Raw genomic sequence first — 24,330 nt, forward strand, 5'->3', positions numbered from 1 at the left:
ATAACCTTTGATAGTGCCCAGAGCAGAACCCTGCTGGGCAAAGGACAGTACGAACAGAAGGACCTCAGAAAGAGGGGCAGAAAGGGAATTCAATAGACTTTGCTGTGCACCATGCCACAAACTTGTTCCACCGGCAGGCGTATACCGTCTTAGTGGAGGGACGCCTCGTTGCCAGAATGACATCACAGACTTCGGGAGGAAGATCGAAAGCTGTCAACTGTCGCCGCTCAATCTCCACGCATGGAGGTGGAGGCTGGACAGGTTCTGGTGGAGGACCGTCCCCTGCTGCTGCGACAGAAGATCCTCCCAAAGAGGCAGACGGATCGGGGGATCGATCGCCATGCTGAGTAGCTCGGGATACCAGTATCTTCATGCCCAATCCGGAGACACAAGGATGACTTGGGCCTAGTCACGCCAAATCATCTTCAGCACTCTGGGCAGAAGTGGTATAGGCGGAAAGGTGTACAATACACCGCAACTCCACTCGCGACAAAAAGCGTTGCCTAGTGAGTGCCGCCTTGGAAATTCCAACGCGCAGAACTGAAGACATTGTGCATTCTCTTCGGTGGCGAATAGATCTAACCAAGGCTCTCCCTACAGCTGAAAGAGACCTTGCACCACGTCCGAGCTCAGACGCCATTCGTGATCTATCAAGCGTTCAGAGAACCTGCTAGGTGTTGAACCATCAAGGTGATGCCTTGATGTTCCAGCCATGTCCAGAGGCGCTGCGCCTCCTGACATAGGGTCCAGGACCCCACCCCACCCTGTTTGTTGCAATACCACATGGCGGTGGTGTTGTCCATGAACACCTGCCCCACACTTCGGCATGTTGATGGAGAACCCCAGCAACTGCAGGAGGTCAGCCATAGTCTGAAGGTGGTTGACGACTGCCTGGGGCGAGCCCGCCTTCAACAACCAGTCGTCGAGGTAAGGGAAGACGGACACCCCCGACCTGCGCGGGTGAGCAGCGACCACCGCCATCACCTTCGTGAACACCCGATGGGCGCTGGTAAGGCCGAAAGGGAGCACGACAAACTGAAAATGCTCCTGGCCTACCGTGAACCGCAGGTAACGCTGGTAGGCCGGCAGGACCGGGATGTGAAAATATGCAGATTATCTGCAGCACCCATTTGTCTAATGTAATCTCGCGCCAGTGAGGGAGGAGGTGGCGGATCCTGCCACCCACCAGCGTGGGGTGCTCCCTGAAACTGAGATTAGGAAGGTTGGAGGCGGAAGCAGCCGGGTTGGAGGTGGACGGACCTGCACGCTGGTTCCCCACCCCACCCCTGCGGAAATCGCAACCCCGGCCGCGCTGGGACTGATTCTGCACAGGCTTAGGGGACGCCAAAAAGGCGGGGTCACCGGGCACTGGTCGGTGGCACCTGGCGAAGTTTTAATCCACCGGGGCCCCCGTGGCCAGCCTCGACCAAGTGTCCAAGAGGCCGTCGGTAAGGGTGTCATTGAAGGGAAGTAACGGTTCAGACGAAGTAGACGCCTTCTGGAGCACTTCAGTGAGGAGGTTGGTCTTCAGGGCCACTGTGGGGAGGTCCAAATTAAGGGCCTCAGCAGCCCGACGGAGGACCATCGCGTAAGAGGCACCTTCCTCAATCGTAGGCGGGGGGAAGCGAACCCCAGGTCAGAGGAGACATCAAGGTCACCTGCCTCCTCCAAGTCGTCCAGCCAATCCTACTCGGAGTCACACTGCCGGGCAAGAGGGTCCTCGGACCCTTCCCAGTCGTCGTCCGCCTCTGGCGTAGAGGGGGCCAGTCGCGGCGGCAAAGCCGGAGTAGGGACAAACGGCGCCGGCTCCCAATGCGGATCGCAGGCTGGGACAAAATGGTCCTGGAACCGGGTCAAGGGAGGAATAAACGGCACCCAGTGTGGCACCAAGGGCGGCGCAGGGGCCGGAAACGCCACACCTCGTGGCGCCGGAGCCGCTGGTGCAGGATCCTGTGGCGCCAGGGCTGGCGCCGGTGGCGGAGCCGCCGGGCCAACAGGATCTGGACACGGGACCGCAGGGGCCTAAGGCACGCCGTTGGGAGCCCGAGGCCTAAAAAGGTGGTCCATGGTAGCAAGTAATTCTTGCACTTGTTCAGGGGGTCGCCAACAGACCCGGGTATGGCGGGTAGGCTGCGGGACTCCCAGGCTCCAGAGGAGCCACCGGGACGACGCCCCTGTCCCCCTCGTCCGCCTCCAGGGAGCGACGGGGGGACATCAGAGAGCGAACACGCTTCTTCGACATCTTTTTATGGCGTCGCTAACGGAATCCGAAGGCGAAGACTTGGAGCCTAAAGAGTGACGGCTCCGGTCCCGCGAGTGGTCCCGGGATCGGCCCCTGGACCCAGAGCAGCGGCGTGAAGAATGCCGGACCTCCAGAAACTTCCTACGCCGCTCCCGCAAGGCCTTGGGGGCCATGGCTTGACAATCCCGGCAGTCCCGGAAGTCGAGGGCAGTCACCAGGCAGTAGAGGCAAATATTGTGGGGGTCCGCCACCGACATATTCCGGCGACAGGCCCCATAGGACTTAAAGCCAGGCATCCCTACGTGCACCAGGAGAAAAGAGAGGAGACAAAAAGTCTCAAAATAGTAGTCAAAAAGTGACTAAAGTACGTGCTCAATCCAGATCTGCGCTTACTGGCGCGGAAAAAGAAAGAACTGACGTCAGCGCGCATGGGTGGCGCCTAAGTACTCTCCTTGGCGTCATATCGGCGCTTACGACGCCAGTGACAGACGCGGAGCCGCATGACGCCACCTACTGACGCGCAGGGGTACTGCTAAGCGAAACTTTCTGGATCCAGTCTGATGCCTGGGGATATTCTAAGGCAAGGAATCTCTCACTAACGTGTCTCTTTCAGATATGACGAGTGGTTTGATACCTTACAGTATCATCTTTAGTAGTTCCATTCAGACGTTTGCAAGGCTAAGGTGTTAGCTTGTCACTGCACTCACCAAAGGGGCCACTAGCCTTTTCCACAGTGAAAACGAAAATTGTGGGACTTTACTGCTGAAACCTCTAAAGATACCCATTACACTTATTAATACACAGCACCATGCCTTAGGGCTTGATAGGCCTTAGGGGTGATATACATCTATTGAAAAGGCAGGACTTGGCTTTAAATAGGAAAGTCGGGTTAGCATTTTAAAACTGCCCTTTTAGTCTACAGTGCCAGACTAGGAGTCATGTTCTTTCTTTGTCACACCCAGGGTGCCACAACCAGAGGTGCAATCCCTGGGGTGACCCTTTAATGTACAGGCCCTGGGTACCATATAGCAAAGACTTGCAGGCAAGTTAGCTTATGTCAACTGAATATAAACCAATTCAACTTACAAACTTTAAATGTCAGGGCATGAAGGCTTGGTAACCAGGCCACTTTGCAGAGTTGAAAAAACAGCAGCATCAGTCCACAACTTTTGGGGTGGCTATACAAAAAAAAGTATAATAGTCTATTTGTCTACTGCGATGGGACTGAACTGTACCGGAAGAAAACTGCACTTGAACTCAACAGGTTCCACTACAAAAAGTGCTGCATCTATTCCTAGTGGCTGTTTTGTCTGACCCCAGCTACCATTTTGTCAAATATAAACTGGCCCTGTGAACCAAATAACCATTCCCATCTTTGACTGCAAACAAATGCTTACAGCTTCACCCATGCGTCACTGAAGATGCCTGCCCTGCCACTGACATGGGACCAGACTAGAGGTTTAAGGGCACTGGCCTGCTGTTGTGTAATGGTACAATGCCCTGGACTATTCAGTTGAAGAACTAAATGCCCAATTGCTTTACGTACTCCTTTGGCAAATGCTGCCACAGCAAAGACCCCAATTTAACTAAATATCACCAGTGCTGGGGGGGGCGTGACTAGCCGTGCTGCGGCATGGCCGCTCTGTGAGCGAGCTCCGCCGGCCAGGACGAAATCCTTCAAAAAGCCTGAGAACTGAGAGCTGTTGCGGCGACAAAAATAGTATTTCGAGCTGCGGAGTGGCCCGAGTCCCCATCACTGTGGTCTCCGAGAGCGAGGTGCGCCGTGAGACCGAGCCGCGGGGAGTTCAGCTGAGACGCGGCTGGCCTACCGGTCCTCATCTCTCGCCTTGCTGGGCAGCCCTGAAACTTGTGCCCAAGGCTGGAAGACTTCATAGGCCCCGGGCGGGCCGCGCAGCTCCCGCCTGGGTTTCAGCGGCAGATATTGGGCTGGTCGGACTCCTAACCCGGTGTGGAGAGCTTCGGTGTGCCCACAGGTGGTGCGGCTGTGTTCGCGAGGATCGGATGAGCGCGGTCGCCATTTTGTGGTAGCAGTGTCAGCGTGTCGAGGTGAGGGTGAGCGAGTCGGCTGGTAGGGTCGCGCTGACCCAGTCACCAACTGTAATAAGTCCGCGATCCGGCTGAGGACAATTACGCCGCTAAGTGCATATCTGCAGGGGGACTATCCCATCAGTTTTAAATACTGCCAACACAGAGGATCTGACACCTTGCTGGCCTTCTCACTGGGACCACCCCGCCAATTCTATAACGCAGCGCCGGGGGCTGTATCCCGACAAACGCCTGTGCCTGCTGTGGCCTGAGGGACATACTTGCTGCCGATCATTGACGCGTGGATGAGCCGAGACAGCTGCGCTGAGGTACACTGGTGTGCGCAGCTGGCGTGGATTGAGGGGTTCGTAGAGGCGGCATAGTGTAAGCGCTCTGGACTGATTTGCGCGCCCAGGCACACAGTCTCCATTCTTCCAGGTGCGACATAAACTACATTGCATAAACGCTGGCTGGGACACAGTTGTAACCTGATTAACCGCACTTGCTGAGCTGCTACTGCCTTACCCTTGGCGGATTCGGCCAAACACTGTGGGGGGCAGTGCTGAGGTGGTGATTTGTGGGGCTTCGGGCTCGGGCCTCATAAGCCAGGTCGCACTTGGCTGTGGGGCGCTGTGGAGTCCTTACTTACATGAGGAAGGCAGGTGACCTAGTGCAACCCCCTGGCTGCTGACAAGATGGGCAAACCAGATGCAAAACAGCCTAGATTGACCTTTGAGAATAAGCGCTCCACGAGACACACTGACCCTGAATCGGATGCCCAAGGGGATGCTCATCGTGAACCACCGGCGGATGATCAAGGGGAAGACCTGCGGACCCTGATTGTTAGGGATTATCAGGGCCAAGAATGACGATTTGGAGGCGAGGTCTAGAAGGAATAACCTCTGCTTTACGGGCATCCCGGAGACCACCGCCATTTCTAAAATGGAGACCTTTGTTGCGGATCTTCTCCATGAGCTCTTCGACCCTCACTTGTCATCAGTCTTTGCGGTGAAGAGAGCCCACAGGTCTCTAGGGCCGAAACCTCCTGTCGGCGCAACGCCTAGACCAATCCTGGCCAAGTTGTTGAACTATCAGGACAGAGATCTTATTTTGCGCCTGGCGAGGCACAAAGGACAAATTTCCCATAAAGGTAACACCATTGCATTTTATCCTAACTTTACTCCAGCTGTGCAGGCGGCACGGTGAGAGTTTCTCCCCGCAAAGCGTCTTCTCAGGCAGGCGCAGATCCCTTATGCCCTACTTTACCCAGCAAAGCTGAAGGTCTCGCACGATGGCACTGCTCACTATTTCACGGATGCGAAATCCGCCCTGAAGTTTGCCAAGCACATGGGTGGGTAAAAGGCGAAAACCACAGGTGCTGCTGAGGGAACTCTGGCGGACCATCTCAGTGACAATGACTGATTCCTCCAACTTTGTCTGACTTAATTGGGTAATGCAATGACAAGGGACGGAGGCGTGCCTCAACCTCTATCCTTGCTATTTTTCTCTTGTTTCCTCTCTCTGTTGGTCCCTCGTTTCTTGTTATTGGGATCCTGGAGGCCCTGAGGCCCGAGAACTCTCATGTTACTCCTTAACATTGATAATCGTTGCTAGCTTCTCTGCAGTACTCCCGGCCACCCTGTGCAAGCAGGGAAGCTCGCCGGCGCAACCTCGCCTTCATGGAAAGTCTCCCTTCATTGCTTTGTATTTTTTTTATTTGTTAGAACTGGGGTGTGTATGCTGCAACCTGATTGGGGGGTTGGAGTGGGGGTTGGGTGGTGGGCAGGGGATGTTTCCCTGTTTTTAGCCAGCATGTGGATACAGAGTGGATTGGAGTCTGAGAATGCTGCGAGATGTAGACGCGTTATTCTGATCCGTAATGTTTATGTGAATACTTTATGCCACACCACACAATACTACACTAAACTTTCTTACATGGAATATTAGGGGGTTAAACGATAATAGGAAAGCCAGGCTGGTACATGCTTTTCTATCCCGGCACAATATTGACATATGACTCCTGAAGGAAACACATTTAAATGTCAAACCATCACAGCGATTGCGACAAAACAGGTGGGGCACAATGTATTCATCTATTTATTCCAACTATGCTCGGGGTGTGGCGGTGTTGATAAAGAAGGGGATGGACTGGCGGGAAAACACTACATTTGTTGATCCAGAGGGGAGGTTTATTCTACTACATGGTAAACTGGGTGGAGTACCCATAGTCTTAATAGCAGTGTATGGCCCCAATGTGGATTCGCCGGAGTTCTTTCATAATATCTGGTCTAGGATCAGAACAACTGGCTGCAATACGTGTTGTGGGGTGGTGATTTCAATGCCATATTAGATGATAATTTGGACAGACGTCTCGCTCCCTGCACCCACAGGCAAGTGCAGCACTACAAGCCATTATATCTGATGGTGAGTTGCTAGATGTGTGGCGGAACCATCATCCCATTAACAGAGAGGGGACGTGTATTTCTAGCCATTTATCATTATTGAAAGTAGACTCCTATAGGCCATTATCCTTGACAAATGTGTACGTCAAAATCTACGCTAAGTTACTTGCCAACAGATTGCAACCTTTACTTCCCATGATTGCGCTCCCTGACCAATCGGGGTTTATCCCTGGGAGGTCGACCTCCCATAACTTGCGAACACTCTTCTCAGTGCTGCACTACATCCATCCAGATGTGCATGCTGCAGCTATCTTTTTAGACGCCGCAAAGGCGTTTGATACGCTTGAATGGCCTTATTTATTTACCATATTAACACGTATGGGATTGAGCCCTCTCCTCATAAATCGTATCCGGCTACTATACACTCTGCCGGTGGCCCGGATTCGGGTGAACGGCTTGCTCTCTGATCCATTCTCCATAACGCGTGGTACTAGACAGGGGTGTCAACTTTCGCCCCTGCTCTTTGCCATTGCTATGGAACCCCTGGCCGCCCGGATCAGGCAACACCACACAGCACGAGGTATTGGTTTCAGTAATCGGAGCCTACTCATTTTGCTATATGCGGACAATGTGACCTTGTACATTCTCAACCCTGAAGACAATTTAGACCCTGTCCTTAGAGAATTTATTCGATTTGGAGGCCTTGCTGGCATCTCCATCAACTGGGCAAAATCAGTGGTGTTCCCATTGACTGATGGTACGCCCCAAATACAATCTGAATTCCCTTTGAGGTGGGAGGCAGTCAAATAGTATGGCTGAGCCGTGATATGCAGGAGATATGGAACCTAAATTTTGGTAGGGCGACTACTTGGCTAGAGGGTAAGGTCGAGCTTTGGTCTAAACTGCCTCTGTCCATTGCAGGGAAGATAGCACTGGCCAAAACGGTTATATTGCCGAAGTTCCTGTATCTATTTGTAAATGTGCCAATTCCTCTTACACAACATTTTTTCGCCACTCTTAAGTTGCAGCTGATCTCCCTGGTTTGGGCCAGAAGTCAGGCCAGGGCTTCATGGGATCTCCTGCATCTCCCGCTACGGCAGGACGGTATGGGTGCTCCAGACATGCACTTATATGCTCTGTGTGCTCAGGCCCAATTTCTGTACTTCTGGGTCCACCCGACGCCGTACCAGCCTCATGTGGCAGTGGAGATTTATGCGGCGGCCCCTGTCCCGCTAGGGGTCGCGCTTTATCAAACATCACATTGCCCCAGAGGAGATGTAGACACGGCGGGAACTCTGCGCTGGGCGTGGACTGAGCTGTGGAGGAGAGCTGGTATTCCTTTGCTGTACGCGCCTTCCATACCGTTGGCACGGAATCCCATGCTTCCCTGTATTCAAGATGGGGTAAGCAAGACCCTGGTCAATTAAATGAAACTGCACACATTCGCAGATCTATCCAAATGATGCGTTTAGGCCTCCCCCTGTGGAGACTGCAGATCGGGCTACACCGTTTGCGGAGATCATCTTGTACCACAAGCTGCGTGCGGCGTGCCGTGCTCTTTGGGACAGATTTACTGCAGCTCCTCCTTCGTTGCCTGCTTTAGAGAATATATTGAAATGGTCCTCCCCCGCAAGCTAGTTACACGTTTATATACCCAAATCCAAAATACTAACCCGGTGGTTAAGTCCAAATCCCTTCAGTGCTGGAACAGCGAACTCTCCACCCCGCTGACAGACGAGCAGTGGGAGTTCTGCTGTAGACAGCTCACTGAACTTCCCCAAACTACAGGCTTCGCCTGATTCATTTTAAATTTTTGCATAGATATTATAGGACACCTATCAGTTTGTATCGTATGAAGCTTATGGAGGATGAGGGCTGCTGGCGCTGCGGATACACCCCTGCCTCTTTTTTACATGTTGCTTGGGAATGCCCACAGATTGCTGCATTTTGGCTAGATATTTTTACTGCAGTTAACCAAATTGTTTGCAGAGCGGATGTTCCTTCCCCAGCTTTGGGCCTACTGGGTTATGTGAAAGACACACCACCAAAACATCGCAAGCTGCATGAACTTCTCTTACTATATGCTAAAAGACAGGTTGCTATTCGATGGTGGCGAAAGAGGGTACCATGTATCAAAGATTGGCTGAATGTTCGATTGAACAGGAAACCATGATTCATGTTGTGCTCTTTTGTCCGGCTTATGCCGGTATTCGGAAAAAATGGATCATCCAGTTATGTTTAAATCTGGGCATCAGGAGCTATCTTGATTTTTTCAGGATCTTGAGAAGTGATACTAACTCACTTATTGTGGTTTCAGTTACCAAGTTTTTGTTTTCAATGTGGTTAATTCGCAGGAAACTAACTAGCGAAATCACTTATTGATATCTTGGTATCAAGCATGGCTAGAATATTGTAAAACCACATTGTTATTTTGATTATTATCTATTGATATTTTTGTACTCCCAAATTGACTGGAATATGTACTTTATCATGGAAATTGTGTTTTTAAGACTGTACTTTTATGATTTTAAACAATCGCAATAAAGTTTTCTTGATTGATTGGCTGAATGATGTCACGTATGGCCACACACAACTTAGCATTTTTTGGGAATTTATGCCCTCGACTTCAAGGCCACGCAACATATGGGAACTGTTCCTAGATTGGGCCCAGAATCGTCCCGTTAATCCTGTACCTGTCCTCATTGCAGACGATTAATTTTGAAATGTGCCCCTGCACTGTTGGAGTGTGCATAAACTATCATATATTTCCTGAAATGTGAACTGTCGATATGATGTGCCTGTCTATACCTTCTTCACTATGCACCCCCATGACTACTATAGTGTTCATGTCCGACATGTTTGAAAATGAAAGATTGTGGTCTTGGCATCTATACACTGTCTACGGGACTGTACGCGTCGATTACCTGATGTAATCCAATATGCTTAGTACTCCACTGTATTGCATTAACATGTTTCCTATATTGCTGTAATGTCATGCTGGCCGGTTGTGTTGGAACTTGTAGTTCCTATTTTTCTTCTTTGAAAATTTAAATAAAACATTAAAAAAATATATATCACCAGTGCTGACAGCTACTCCATTCACTTCTCCCCTAAAGAAAGAAGATCCTGTTTTGTGCTATTGTCTGGCTTGAGAGAGGTGCTTCAGCAGTCCACAAGGCAAATTGTTGTTGAAATGAAGGCTGCAACGAAGTGCTCATTGTCCACGTCTAGTTGCTCTTCTCTCCTTTTGAGTGGCCTGGGAGGTGGAAGAGCCTTCTGCACTGTAGAGGTCACATCGCTCCTGAAACACCAAATTCTCCAAGTAGAGTGTCTCTTTAAACAAGGACCATGGCCACCTTAGGATTACACCGTGAGATGCACCTTTAAATCACAGCACTCTTCATGACCCCACCCTAATGGCTCCAACTTTGAGACAAACAGAAAATCTAAATTCAGAGTATTCTTTCTGTACAGATAATACTTACAGGAATCAGAAGGCCAGCATATTAGAAGTGTAGAAACATAAAAAGATACCAGACCTTAAAAAGAGATGTTTGGGATTCTTCTGTACTCTGACAGCATGCAAGCACTTCATGACAGAGGAGGATCATTATTTCCAAACTGCTTGAATTGCACTTACATAAGTGTTAGACTTGGGGGTCTCTAGTTGGCACAGGTATGCACTTGAGACACTCCTAAAATAACGCCTGCTCACCCCCTTGGTAGCTTGGCACAAGCAGACAGGCTTATCTCAGAGGCAGTGTGTAAAGCATTTGTGAACACATACAGTAACCAAGTGACAACACTACAGATGGACACCACACAGGTTTTATATAAAAAATAAATAATCTTTATATAGATTTACCACAAGACCATTAAACAACAAAAATACACAATACTGTTACTTTAGATGGTAGAATTTTGCTTAGTTCTCTTTAGTTCTTAGATGCGACACGCAGGGCAACAAAAGTGTTGCAACGATATTAATGTGTTGAAGATTTTGGTCCAAAGAAATAAAGACGTTAAGATCTTCCCGATGTGGCCCGCTTCTCCGATGTTGCGAAAAGACTCGATTCGATGCTTCAGCGGCGACACACTTTACACGAAGCGACGACAGCGGCCTTGGCTGTGGCACTCCTCTCCGACATTGCGAGATGCTTCCGCTCGATGCTTCAGCTGCAGCGACGACACCCCTTTACGCAATGCGCCGACAACAGCTTCGACGGCGGCACGCTTCTCCGTGGATGTGAGGCGCTTTTCTTGATGCGGTGCAATGTGACAACTACGATGGCTGCGATGGCGACATGCTTCTTCCTCGATGCGAGACTCTTCTCTTGATGCGGTGCAATGCGTCAGCTACGATGGCGACACGCTTCCTAGGCGTTGCAAGACACTTCTTGGATGATGCGAGACGCTTCCGCTCGATGCGACAGCTGCAGCGGCGACACACTTTACGCGATGCGACGACAACAGCTCCGACGGTGGCAAGCTTCTCCTTCTTGAGTCGCACTTCCAGCTCCTTGCAACACGCAGTCCCTCAGAAGGCCCAACAACAGCAGCAGGCACTTCCAAAGAACTCTGGGGAGCTGGGGGGTGAAGTCTGCTGTTCCTGAGACTTCAGTAGGAGGCAAGCTCTTTTCCAAGCCCTTGGAGATCCTTCACAAGTTGAGCAAAAGTACACACAAAGTTCCTTTCTTCTCCCTTTGGCAGTAAGGCAACCACTGCAGGCCAATCCCCCAGTTTCAGGGATAGTTTCTCCTCAGTTTCAGCAGAGTTTCTTCTTGTTTCCCAAAGTGATCCAAATTCTTGGGATCAGGGTCCCAATACTTGTACCCCAAAATCCTTTGTCCTCTGAGGGCAGAGGGGCCTTTGCCTTGTTCAAACCGGTTCTGGTCAGTCCTGGAACACTTTGTTTACCTGACTCCTTCTTTCCTTTCAGAGTGCAGGGCAGAGACATCAGACGCACCACAGGAGGTGGAGTAAGCATTGTGGAGGGAAGGCACAGCCCTATTCAGGTCTTAGGTGCAACTCCCCCCGCACCCACCCATCTAGATGCAGATCTCTCTATTCACCACTCGGACACCTCACCCTGTCTCCTGGAATTCCCCAGCCCTGTCACTCAAACTCCAGACAGGGAATACACAGCCTAGCAGAGTCAGGTTTGAATGGTTAGGCAAGAAAATACCTACTTTCTAAAAGTGGTATTTTCAAACACAGAATGTTAAAACCAACTTCACTAAAAGATGTATTTTATCATTCTGAGTGCAAGCATACTAAATTTGAATTTCTACCATGTTCCCTGAGTCAGTTAAGATTATAAAATGTAATAACTTAACTGCCCATTTAGGCCTATGGAGAACCGGTAGACTTGCAATAGTGAAAAACGAAAATGGCTGTAATTCACTATTAGAACATGCCACACACACCAGGGCATGTCCTACCTTATCCTTACAATGCACCCTGCCCTTGGGCCTACCATAGGGATGTCTGATATGAAGAAAAGGGAAGGTTTAGGGACTGGCAAGTGGGTGCACTTGCCAGTCAGCATGACAGTACCAGACTGCACGCAGGCTCTGCAAAGGCAGACCTTAGACACACTTTTACAGGCTGCTTCTGTGGGTGGCACAAACCGTGCTGCAAGCCCACCAGCAGTATTTGGATTTACAAGCCCTGGGCACTCCTGGTGCACTGTACTAGGGTCTGACAGGTAAACCAAACCAACAAGTCATGGAATCACAAATCGTACATCAATTTACAATAGGGAGCACTTGCACTGTGGCACTGGACAGTAGTGGCACAGTGCCCTGAGCAACTAACACCAGTAAAAACACATGAGGCAACAGCGAAAAATGGAAGGGAGACCCACACCAAGGTGCCAGGTCTAACAATAAGTGATAGTTTTTTCACGAAGTCGGAAAAAGCCTAATCCCAGTTAACCTTGGCACTGTGTCCCACTACACTGCACCAGGTATGCCACATTTCTTTTAGTACATTTTGATCCTTCTTACAGTCGAATAAGCCATCCATCCACATATTTCTCATGTTTTGAACCCTCCATGGCACCAGACTGGATCCAGAAAAGCTTCTATAGAGCCTATATGCCGGTAGGTCATGCCATATGCCTCTGTTGGAACTCCAACTGCTCCAGGCATGACAAATGACAACACAGACAACTACAGGCACTACCCCTGCGTAATGACATTAGTATTCCATGTCCTCGGATGCAGGAATGGGACTGAAAAGATGGAAATGATAATTGCCAGTGTGTCAATCTGACTTGGAATCCAATCAAATCCCCAAAGTCTCCTCCATAGAAACAGAATAGCAAACATAACAACTTACCTACGGTAAAGTAAATGGATATCCAATTGCAGACTCTGCCCTGGAAGTGGCAGTTGGAGCCACATGCAGGTGCCACCCAACCATCCTGGAAATCGCCTGCACCCTCTGACGCAGAGCCCATAAACAAAATGTTCATGCAAGTGTACAGATCTATAATTTGGAACCTTTAAAGATGTAAAACAGTCTATTCCACAGAACAGGGAGGTGAGTGAATTGTGAGGAATCTGCAGGCTGATTGAATAGTCCCCTTAAAGAGCATTACTAACAGTAAGTAACTTTGATAGTTCTACTTGGATATTTCTACTTGCAGATTTGTCACATTCTGCATTAGTATCAAAGCGGTCCCTCCTACCACAAAAACAGAAGCTGCGTTTGTGGAGTAGATTCACACCAGGAAATCCTGAAGGACCAAACTGCCAAAACAGTTATCAATGTAGAGTTGCAATGTCTCCTAAACCTTGGATGGATGTTGGGAAGAAAAGAACGTAAATCTATAAATAATAAATCCATATTTGTAAAGAACAAACATATCACCCTTTAAGGTTTCAAGGCGCTGGGGGCCATTAGAGGGATTAAGTAAGCTATTGCCCAGTCACATGGTGCTAAACTTAGCTGCCGCCAGCAATTGAACCGTAAGCCCTGCGCTCCTGAGCCAATCGCTCTGGCCGCTGCGCCACACCTCTCCCCTTCAAGTATATTGGACTACCCCACAACCCCTCCACAACAATCATCTTCGGCTCCCACAATGAAGATGATGTAGGCGATAGAGAGCGCCTGGACAACTTACACTACCCGTGCTTCTTCTGCATGTTGTGACGAGTGGGAAGAAGAAACCTGGAGGGTTACTGATGCGAACGACTTAGATCATCCCTGGTGCCATCAAGAGCTCGGCCTCAGGTTTCATGATGGGCTTCAAATACATATTTTGACAGGATTTACAAGAGTATGAGTTATGGTCCGAACCAAGGGACCAGAGACAAATGGAATGTGGGTCAGTGATCAACATCTGTCCAAAACTGTCTCTGCAGGGCTTAAAAACTTTAGTGGAGACATCGCACTGCAAATTACAGCGCTGTATCTGCGTCAAAGGCACAGAATAAAGTAAACTGTCATCATTCTACAGGTGAAGTATTTGAAGGTAGAAGTATCCATCAGAAAGGCCTCTACTTGCTACGACTTCACAGATGGATACTGAAATTTGGGGTGCATCGGGACCAGGCTCGGAATCAGCTCCTCAGTAGATCTGGAGCAAGACCAAGGGGCACACTGATGCCCTTGCACTTAGGGGGATGTTTGAGAGTGGGAAGAAGGAGCGGATTCCTGTTTGATTTTTGGAATTTCTTCTTACAAAAACTAGAAGACTTCAACTTCAACTGTGACGTAGCTGTGCTGTAGGAACTACCTTGTGAGTAGAAATTATATCTTCGTTTTGACTTCGACCAATCAGAAATTAGATTCATCTGGGCACAACCTCCACAGGCCCTGAAGTCGTGTTCCGATCCAAAGCACCACAAGCCTACCTTGTGAGGGTATGTTAGAGACATCTGTTTGTCATAGCCCCCACACGGTTTAAATCCTGTTGTGTATGGAAGTGGCATAATTCCTTTGCATACTGGAACATTTGGAAACTTTGGGGAAAATGTCATGAGAAAGACGAAGTAGTAGCTCTGGATCCACAACTTAAGGAGCTGAAGCACAAGTTACTCCTTGTGTAACGATATATCTGTGAGAGACATTAGTTAGTGATAGATTCCTTACCTTAGAGTATTCATTCCCCAGGCGTCAGTCTGGATCTGGAAAGTTTTCTGCTTAGCAGTACCCCTGCGCGCCAGTAGGTGGCGCCGTGCGGCTCCGCGCCCGTCACTGGCGTCATGCACACCCGGACGACGTCACGGAGGCTACTTAGGCGCCACCCATGCGCGCGGACGTCAGTTCTGTACACAACTTTCTGCGCCGAAACGCACAGTCATGTGAGAAACTGCCCTTTGGTGCATAAAAATAGGGCCCGAAAACTGACGTTAACCCTAGTAATCAGTTCGCAGAACGGGGAGGATGGGTGGGACAGGAAGGAATCTATCAATAACTAATGTCTCTTACAGATATATCGTTACACAAGTAGTAACTTGTGCATCTCAAAGTGATAAGACTCCTTACCCTAGAATAGATACCCCAGCAATACCAACCCCGTGGTGGGTCTGCAAATAAGATTACACCAGAAAGTAACGGAGCACAGAACAGCCAAAGAAGCCGTCTCTCCGGACCGGACTGACAAGGCAGTATTGCTTGGTAAACATGTGCAGCGAGGCCCACGTAGCTGCCCGACACATATCCTGCAAGGGGACACCGCGTCCCGTGGCTGTAGTTGCCCTGCTCGAATGGGCACGCAGTCCCACAGGAGGCTCCTTCTTGGCCAAGGAGCAACAGGCTTGGATGCAGAGAACGACCCACCTGGAGATGGTCCGCTTGTGCACCGCCCGACATCTATTGGCGCCCACATACCCAACAAAGAGCTGATCATCCACCCGGAACAGCTGTGTACACTGCAGATAGAATGCGAGCGCACGTTTCGGGACCAGACGGGGGAACCGATCCTCTTCCCTTGAAGGATGCGGAGGCGGAAAAAAGGTGGGCAAAGTGATGGTCTGCCCGATGTGGAAGGGCGTGACAACATTTGTCAAGAAAGAAGGACGTGTCCTCAGAACCACCTTGTCCGGATGAACCAAAAGGAAAGGAGGTTTGGAAGAAAGAGCCTGGAGCTACCTCACTCTCCTGGCAGAGGTGATAGCAACCAGGAAAGCCGTCTTGAGAGTAAGAAGACATAAGGGACAGTTATGAAGGGGCTCAAAGGGAGCACACGTCAGAAAAGTCAAGACAAGATTCAAGTCCCACTGAGGCAATATGAAGGGCACAGGTGGGAACGTATGCGTAATGCCCTTAAGGTAACGGTTAACAACCGGGGACTTAAAAAGAGAAGGCTGATCTGGAAGCCGTAGAAAGGCAGATGGCCGAAAGATAACCTTTAACAGTGCCCAGAGCAGAGCCCTGCTGGGCCAAAGAGAGAAGGAATAGAAGAACCTCAGAAACAGTGGCAGAAAGGGGATCCACAGTCTTAGCCGTGCACCATGCCACAAATCTGTTCCACCTACAGGCGTACACCGTTTTAGTGGAGGGACGCCTGGCTGCTAGGATGACATCACAGACTTCGGGAAGAAGATCGAAAGGTGTCAACTGTCGCCGCTCAATCTCCAAGCATGGAGGTGGAGGCTGGACAGGTTCCGGTGGAGGAACGTCCCCTGCTGCTGAGACAGAAGATCCTCCCGAAGAAGCAGACGGATCGGGGGATCGATGCTCATACTGAGTAGCTCGGGATACCATACTCTTCGAGCCCAGTCCGGAGCCACAAGAATAACTTGGGCCCGGTCGCGTCTGATCTTCTTCAGCACTCTGGGCAGAAGTGGTATAGGCGGAAAGGCGTACAACAGACCGCAGCTCCACTCGAGATGAAAAGAGTCTCTGAGCGAGTGCCGCCTTGGAAATTCCAACGCGCAGAACTGATGAAATTGCGCGTTCTCTTCGGTGGCGAATAGATCTAACCAAGGCTCTCCCCATCGCAGAAAGAGACCTTGCGCCACGTCCAAGTTCAGACGCTACTCGTGATCCACCATGCACCGGCGGCTGAGTTCGTCCACCCTGGCGTTCAGAAAACCTGCCAGTTGTTGAATCACCAAGGTAATGCCTTGATGTTCCAGCCACGTCCAGAGGAGGCTGACATATGGTCCACGACCCCACCCCGCCCTGTTTGTTGCAATACCACATGGCGGTGGTGTTGTCCGTGAACACCTGCACTACACTTCCCCGGACAGAGGGAAGGAATGCCTTCAGTGCAAACCGGATTGCCAGCAGCTCCAGAAGGTTGATATGAAGCCGGGACTCCGCCGGAGACCAGAGGCCTCTGATCTCCGCCTCTCCCATGTGGCCTCCCCAACCCAGGAGGGACGCATCCGTACCACTGTGTGCTCCGGTTGGGGAAGGGAGAGGGATCTGCCATTGACCCAATCGCGATTCGTGAGCCACCACTGCAATTGCCGTGCAGTGCCCTCCGAGATCTGGACATGATCGGACAGGTCGCCCTGATGCTGCGCCCACTGGAACTTCAGGTCCCACCGCAGAGACCGCATATGCCATCTGGCATACCGCACCAACAGAATGCAGGAGGCCATCAGGCCCAGAAGCCGGAGGGTCACCCTGACTGAAACCCGGGATAGAGGCTGAAAGAGCGGAACAATAGCCTGAATATCCCAGACTCGCTGTTCGGGAGGATAAACCCGAAAAAGCGTTGAATCCAGAACCGCTCCTATGAAAGGGAGCTTCTGAGAGGGACTCAGGTGCGACTTCGGCACATTGATGGAGAACCCCAGCAGATGTAGGAGGTCGGCCGTAGTCTGGAAGTGGGAGACAACTGCCTGGGGCAAACCCGCCTTCAACAGCCAGTCGTCGAGGTAGGGGAAGACTGACACCCCTGACCTGTGCACATGAGCTGCGACCACCGCCATCACCTTCGTGAACACCCGAGGGGCACTGGTAAGGGCGAAGGGGAGCACGGCAAACTGAAAATGCTCCTGGCCTACCGTGAACCGCAGTTAACGCCGGTGGACCGGCAGGACGAGAATGTGAAAATAAGCGCCCTGCAAGTCCAACGCCACCATCCAGTCTCCAGGGTCCAGGGCAGACAGTACCTGAGCCAGAGTCAGCATCTTGAACTTCGCCTTCCGGAGGAAGCGATTGACGTCCCGGAGGTCCAAGATGGGGCGCAGGACCCCCTTGTCCTTTTTGGGGACCAGGAAGTAGTGGGAATAGCAACCACTCCCTACTTCCTGATCGGGAACGTACTCGATGGCCCCCTTGGCCAGGAGGGCCGTGACTTCTTGACGGAGAAGAGCCAAATGATCCCCCGACATGCGGTGGTACCGAGGTGGCATGGCTGGAGGGGAGGACAGAAAGGGGAGCGAGTAACCTTGGCAGATTATCTGCAGCACCCACTTGTCCGACGTAATCTCACGCCAGTGGTGGAGGTGGAGGTGAACGCTGCCACCCACAGGCGTGGGGTGCCCCTTGAAGCTCGGATTAGGAAGGTTTCGAGGCAGAAGCAGCGGGGGTGGAAGTGGACTGCCCCGCACGCTGGTTACCAGACCCGCCCCTGCGGAACCCACGTCCGCGGCCTCACTGAGGCAGGGTCTGCACAGGCTTGCTAGAAGAGCGTTATTTTGGAAAGACAGTGAGCACCAGGCTAAGTGCTATGATAGATAACAAAAGCTGAAAAACTCTAGAGACACAAAAATGAGTGAATACAAATATTTAGAGAAAATATATATCTATGTTTTTATTGATATTCTTTTTGTTTTTTTTACTATAAAAAATATTTTGATTTTATATATATATATATATAACAATATTCATTCAGAATTAATTCTGCTACAAAAAACACATACACAAGATAGTTATTGCCCATTCAAATTGGAACCATCTGTTGATGAAAATAATAATATAACCTGAAAAAAATATGTCACAAATACTAAAACGAAAATGCAAATGTGTCTAGGATATTTTCAATTTCATAATCATGTGGACTGCCCCGCACGCTGGTTACCAGACCCGCTCATGCGGAACCCGTGTCCGCGGCCTCGCTGAGGCTGGTTCTGCACAGGCTTGCTAGAAGAGCGTGCCTGGGTACCCCTGCCCTGGCCACGAAAGGAACGAAACCCTGTTGTGGCAGGAGTTTGAGGAAAGACCCAAAGACTTGACCGTGGCACGAGAGTCTTTAAAGCGCTCCGGGGCATTGTCAGCCTTATCAGCAAAGAAGCGGGAGCAATCGAAGGGCATGTCCATGAGCGAACTCTGGACATCGGGCGAGAAGCCAGTGGAACTCAACCAGGCGTGGTGCCGCAACACCCCCATCGTGGAAATCGCCCTGCCCAACGAATCGGCGGTGTCCAAACCACACCGGATGGCAAACTTCGCCGCATCCTTGCCCTCCGCAATTGCTTGGGAAAGGACAGCCTGGACCTCCTCAGAGCACTGAGGCAGAACCTCTACCACCGAATCCCACACTGCGTGGGAATAACGGCCCAATAAGCAGGCGGTATTAACCGATCTCAACCCCAAACTGGCTGAGGAGAACAACCTCTTGCCATACTGGTCCAGCCTCTTAGAGTCCTTATCCGGCGGAGCCGAGGGAAAGGCACTCTGCGAGGTCGAGGTCTGTATGACCAGGCTCTCAGGCGTGGGGTGAGTGGTCAAGAAGGCGGGATCACCAGGCGCCGGGCGATGACGCCTAGCGACGTTCTTATCCACCGGCGTCCCCGAGGCCGGCTGCACCCAAGTACTCAAGAGGACTTTGGGAAGGGCTTCATTAAAGGGGAGCAGCAGCTCCGACGACGTAGACGCAGTCTGGAGCACCTCCGTAAAGAGGTTGGTCTTAAGGGCCACCGTAGGGAGGTCGAGGCGGAGAGTCTCCGCAGCTCCATAGTGTAGGAATTGCCCTCCTCCATAGTAGGCGGAGGCGAGGCAAACCCCGTGTCAGAAGACACATCAAGTTCACCCGCATCTTGAAGGTCATCCACCCAATCCTGCTCGGAGTCACACTGCCGAGCAAGGGGGTCCTCGGAGCCGTCCCAGTCCTCATCCGGCTCCAGGGTAGAAGGAGCCGGTCGCGGCGGCGGGACCGGAGCCGGAGAGGGGGCCAGCAGCACCGGCCGGGGCCGAACCGCAGCCGCATCCCAATGAGGATCCCAGGTCGGAACGAAATGGTCCAAGAACCTAGGCAGGGGCGGTATAAACGGCACCCAGTGCGGCACCTGTGGCGGCGCAGGGGCCGGAGCCAGCGGTATTGCACCTTGTGGCGCCGGGGCCGCGGGATCCAGTGGCTCCGGGGCTGGCGCCGGAGGCGGTGCTGCCAGGTCAACAGGATCTGGGCACGGGGCCACGGGGCCCACAGGTGCACCGGCAGGAGCCGGAGGCCTCAACAGGTGGTCCAAGGCAGCAAGAAACTCTCGCCGCTGTTTGGGAGTCGCCGACGGACCCAGGTAGGCCGCGGGACTCCCCCACGTCCGCCTTCGGGGAGCGACAGGGGGACGTCAGAGAGCGAACACGCTTCTTCGACTTCTTCTTATGGCGTTGCTTACCGGAATCTGAAGGTGAAGACTTAGAGTCCGAGGAGCGACGGCCCCGGTCCCGCGAGCGGTCCCGCGAAACGGCCCCTAGACCCGGAGCGACGGTGAGATGAGTGCCGGACCTCCAGCAACTTCCGGCGCCGCTCCCGCAGTGCCTTCGGGGCCATGGCACGGCAATCCCGACAATCCCGGGAGTCGAGGTCAGTCTCCATGCAGTAGAGGCAGACATCATGGGCGTCCGCCACTGACATATTACGGTGACACGACCCGCAAGACTTAAAGCCGGGAGACAAGAGGAGAAGACAAAAAGTCTCAAAAACTGGTCATAAAATTGACCGAGGTACGTGCTCAATCCGGATCTGCGCTTTCGGCGCAGAAAAAGAAAGAACTGATGTCAGTGTGCATGGGTGGCGCCTAAGTAGCCTCCGTTACGTCGTCCCGGTGTGCACGACGCCAGTGACAGGTGCGGAGCCTCACGGCGCCACCTACTGGCGCGCAGGGGTAATGCTAAGCAGAAAACTTTCTGGATCCAGACTGAAGCATGGGGAATATTCTAAGGTAAGGAATCACTAACGTGTCTCTTTCAGATAAAACTCACATCACCTCGCATTAGTGACATTCACCAGTGGTTATGCTCGTCACTACTGGAACAGAACTTCGTCGCCACAGAGTTGCATGATGCCACCTATCTGTGCACAGTAGTACAGTCTGACACCTGGGGAAAATTCAGAAGATGGGGAGTAAGAAGCTAGAAGTATCGATCAGAAACACATCACTCTGTTTTGACAGTAGTTGGATGAGTAGTAGCTGCAGGTCCAAATGGCCGCATCCGAGTCTACATAAGTTAAAACATGTCCAAGATTTATCTACATATCAAACTGGCCAGGACTGTTAAAGACAGAAGATTCAATAAAGGCTGGAGTGTAAGGAAGTAGCAGCAATTCCAGCTTCTTTAATGATAACAATGATGATCGCTGTACTTTGAACAGACTATCTCAGTATGGTTCTGTAAATCCTTTTATGCCTGTCTCTCATTGTTGTCTTGGGCATTGTCCTGTGAGCATCTCACTCTTTTCCTCGAAAGGCAATTAGCTACTGGGACTGATCTGAATTGCTCATTAGGATGAATCTCTCTGAGTGCTTACCACAAGATGTCAATTTAAGTGCAGTACTACCCACTACTAAGTCTGCAGCTAACAGTCATCCTTTCTAAAGGGTAAAGATACCAGGGTAATACCCAGCACCTACCGCACAAACGATGTTGATCTTTTGCTAAAATACTCTTGCTCCAAGCTTCCCAAAACGTTACTCCTGATACATTGGAGGTGATTTGAAGAATAGAGAAGAAAAGAATGAATTAGGAACATAAACACATCTCTGTTGCCACTGGCATGCTAAGAGACACAGTGGCTCGTGTATAGATTGTGTGAGGTTGCAGTGAGAGAGCTTGGCACCACAGTGCATCAATCTGTACAGCAAGTGCTATTTTGCCTTTTAGGAGAGGAGCAGTTAGTGAAATTTCGAAGTTAAAACCTACAGGGGGAAGTAACTGTTCAAACTCTTTCTTTGTTCACTTTGTTACAGGTGAGTTCTCTCTAAAGCTTCATAAGTTCAAACATCAGCGACTCTGAAGTGGCTCCTGAACAGAGAATGAACAGGGCAAAGTTCTAACCAGTGTTAGATTTACAAGTATTAAACAGCGTATGACCAATTCTATTTTACTCAACTCAAGTATATCTACAAAAGCTTTAGTTGAACTAAACAGACAAATGTTGTTTACCGATGTTCCATGTAACAGCTGAGTGGATCTACGCAAGTAGTGATTGCACCAATGTTGAAAGAAAGGCTAACGTTGGGGTCTGGGTGCGTTTGCAGGGCCTGCACAACATCAAGAACATCTGTGTATCTGCAACAAGAACACATTGAACATGTTAACAGTCACTTAAATACAAAAGACATGTCAAAAGCTTATCATTAAAGATAATAACATGAAAAAATGTTGTGTCAGCTAAATATAAAAATCATGTGCAAGACAAGTTATACAAAATGGTGATAAAGGTTAAAATGCTTTTTATAAAGTGCCAAGCTGGAATACAAAATTACATACATAAATTAACATATCTTTCAACAGATGGAAAATAGTTTATGATAAATTACTGTGTAGGTACATCCATAACCAAAGGAAATGATGGACAGAGTGTTGAACATTGCAAGCACTCACCCCCAGTCAACTGATCTGGGTTTAATCCATCACCGTTCTTTAGCCCACTCTGCCACCCCAGTTCAGACATGGCCATATGCAAATCAGTCTGACCCTGTGCCTCATGGGAACAGTCCAGCCCGAACTGCCAAGCCATGTCTTCCCTGGACCGGAAACAAGCTTCCTAGGACCGGTTTCTGGCATTTCAGCCTTCTTCAGCCAGGCTTGCTTGAATCCAGTGGCAAAGTGAGCAAGGGACTCACGTCTGAGCATACCCTGCCAACTTATGGCGAACAAAGCAAAACCAAAGAAAATGATGGACGGAGTGTTGAACATTGCAAGCACTCATCCCCCAGTCAACTGATCTGGGTTTAATCCATCACCGTTCTTTAGCCCACTCTGCCACCCCAGTTCAGACATGGCCATATGCAAATCAGTCTGACCCTGTGCCTCATAGGAACAGTCCAGCCCGAACAGTTTGGGCTGGACTGTTCCCATGAAGCACAGGGTCAGACTGATTTGCATATGGCCGTGTCTGAACTGGGGTGGCAGAGTGGGCTAAAGAACGGTGATGGATCAAACCCAGATCTGTTGACTGGGTGTGAGTGTTTAATTGGTTCTGATGCTCCGTCCATCACCACCCCCTTTTGAACCGCTTTGTTTGCCACAAGTTGGCAGGGTATGCTCAGACGTGAGTCCCTTGCTCACTTTGCCACTGGATTCAAGCAAGCCTGGCTGAAGAGGGCTGAAATGCCAGAAACCGGTCCTAGGAAGCTTGTTTCCGGTCCAGGGAAGGCATGGCTTGGCAGTTCGGGCTGGACTGTTCCCATGAAGCACAGGGTCAGACTGATTTGCATATGGCCATGTCTGAACTGGGGTGGCAGAGTGGGCTAATGAACGGTGATGGATCAAACCCAGATCTGTTGACTGGGTGTGAGTGTTTGATTGGTTCTGATGCTCCGTTCATCACCACCCCCCTTTGGGACATCCATAACCAACAGTGCTTCTGGATACAATAATGCAGTAAAAGTAATTTCTTCTTCTCTGGAAGAATTCATAAGCAAAGTACCGTTGCTCAAAGCCCCACACAATTGGAATATCCAACTTCTCCATGTACTTGTGAATTTAGAAACCAGAAGGCTTTCGTATGAAACCTCTCCTCATTCTTAGATAGATGAGGTGGAAGAAAGTGAAAAAGGAAGAAAAACCACCCATGTCAAGTCACTTTTGATCTTATTCTTTGCTATAAAAGTTGGCTTTACTCTAAAAGTCACAATGTACTTTGGGAGAAGACAGAGAGGATAAGCTGACAAAGCTTGCTAATTACCCATCTACTGCAGCCGTAACCATCACCAAAAAGTGGTTTTCCAGGTAAGAAGTATTAACGGTCTGAATGAACAAGTCTCTTACCTTCGGTAATGCTCTTTGAGGCACTAGACTGGATTTGGAGAATATACTGCAGCAATTCCCTCATGCGTTTTCTAGATGGCTTTGTGCAGCCTCGAGTCCGTTCTGCCCCAGAAGTGATGTCAGGGCCCCTTCAAAGTCACCACCTCTGCGCACTGACATCAGTTTCTTTCTGATACATGTCTGCGTCATCAGACATGGAGCCTCAGCAATCATATTCTGCTAGTGTGAAGACTTCTAAGATGGATTCTAACTAACATGGACAAAGTGAATCCATTCTGCAGAACTGGGAGAATGGAGGGTTGGTGAAGAATCTGCAGTTAGGGTATCCACCAGAAAGAGTGTTACCGAAGGTAAGTAACTGGTTCTTCTGATTGATACTTCAAATCTCACAATTATGATCTTGTGAATAGATACCAAAGCAGTACCTCCCCAGGTAGTTGGTCTGTGCAATGGATCAGACCAAGAAATCCTGCAGGACAGAACGGGCAAAATATTCCTCCACAAGACATAGCTATCCAC

At 50.3% G+C, this 24,330-nt stretch overlaps 1 protein-coding gene across 1 annotated transcript in view; it reads right to left on the bottom strand.

The window, feature by feature from the left end:
- Window positions 1-24,330, bottom strand: part of DNAAF9 (dynein axonemal assembly factor 9) — a 1,049,036-nt gene that overhangs the window by 310,645 nt on the left and 714,061 nt on the right. The window contains exon 28 of the mRNA XM_085642690.1: window positions 21,982-22,107. Coding sequence (XP_085498816.1) covers window positions 21,982-22,107 — 126 coding nt within the window. The remainder of the gene's footprint in view (window positions 1-21,981; window positions 22,108-24,330) is intronic.

This window comes from Triturus cristatus, chromosome 2_2 (genome assembly GCF_964204655.1).
Source record: "Triturus cristatus chromosome 2_2, aTriCri1.1, whole genome shotgun sequence".
Lineage (NCBI taxonomy): Eukaryota > Metazoa > Chordata > Amphibia > Caudata > Salamandridae > Triturus > Triturus cristatus.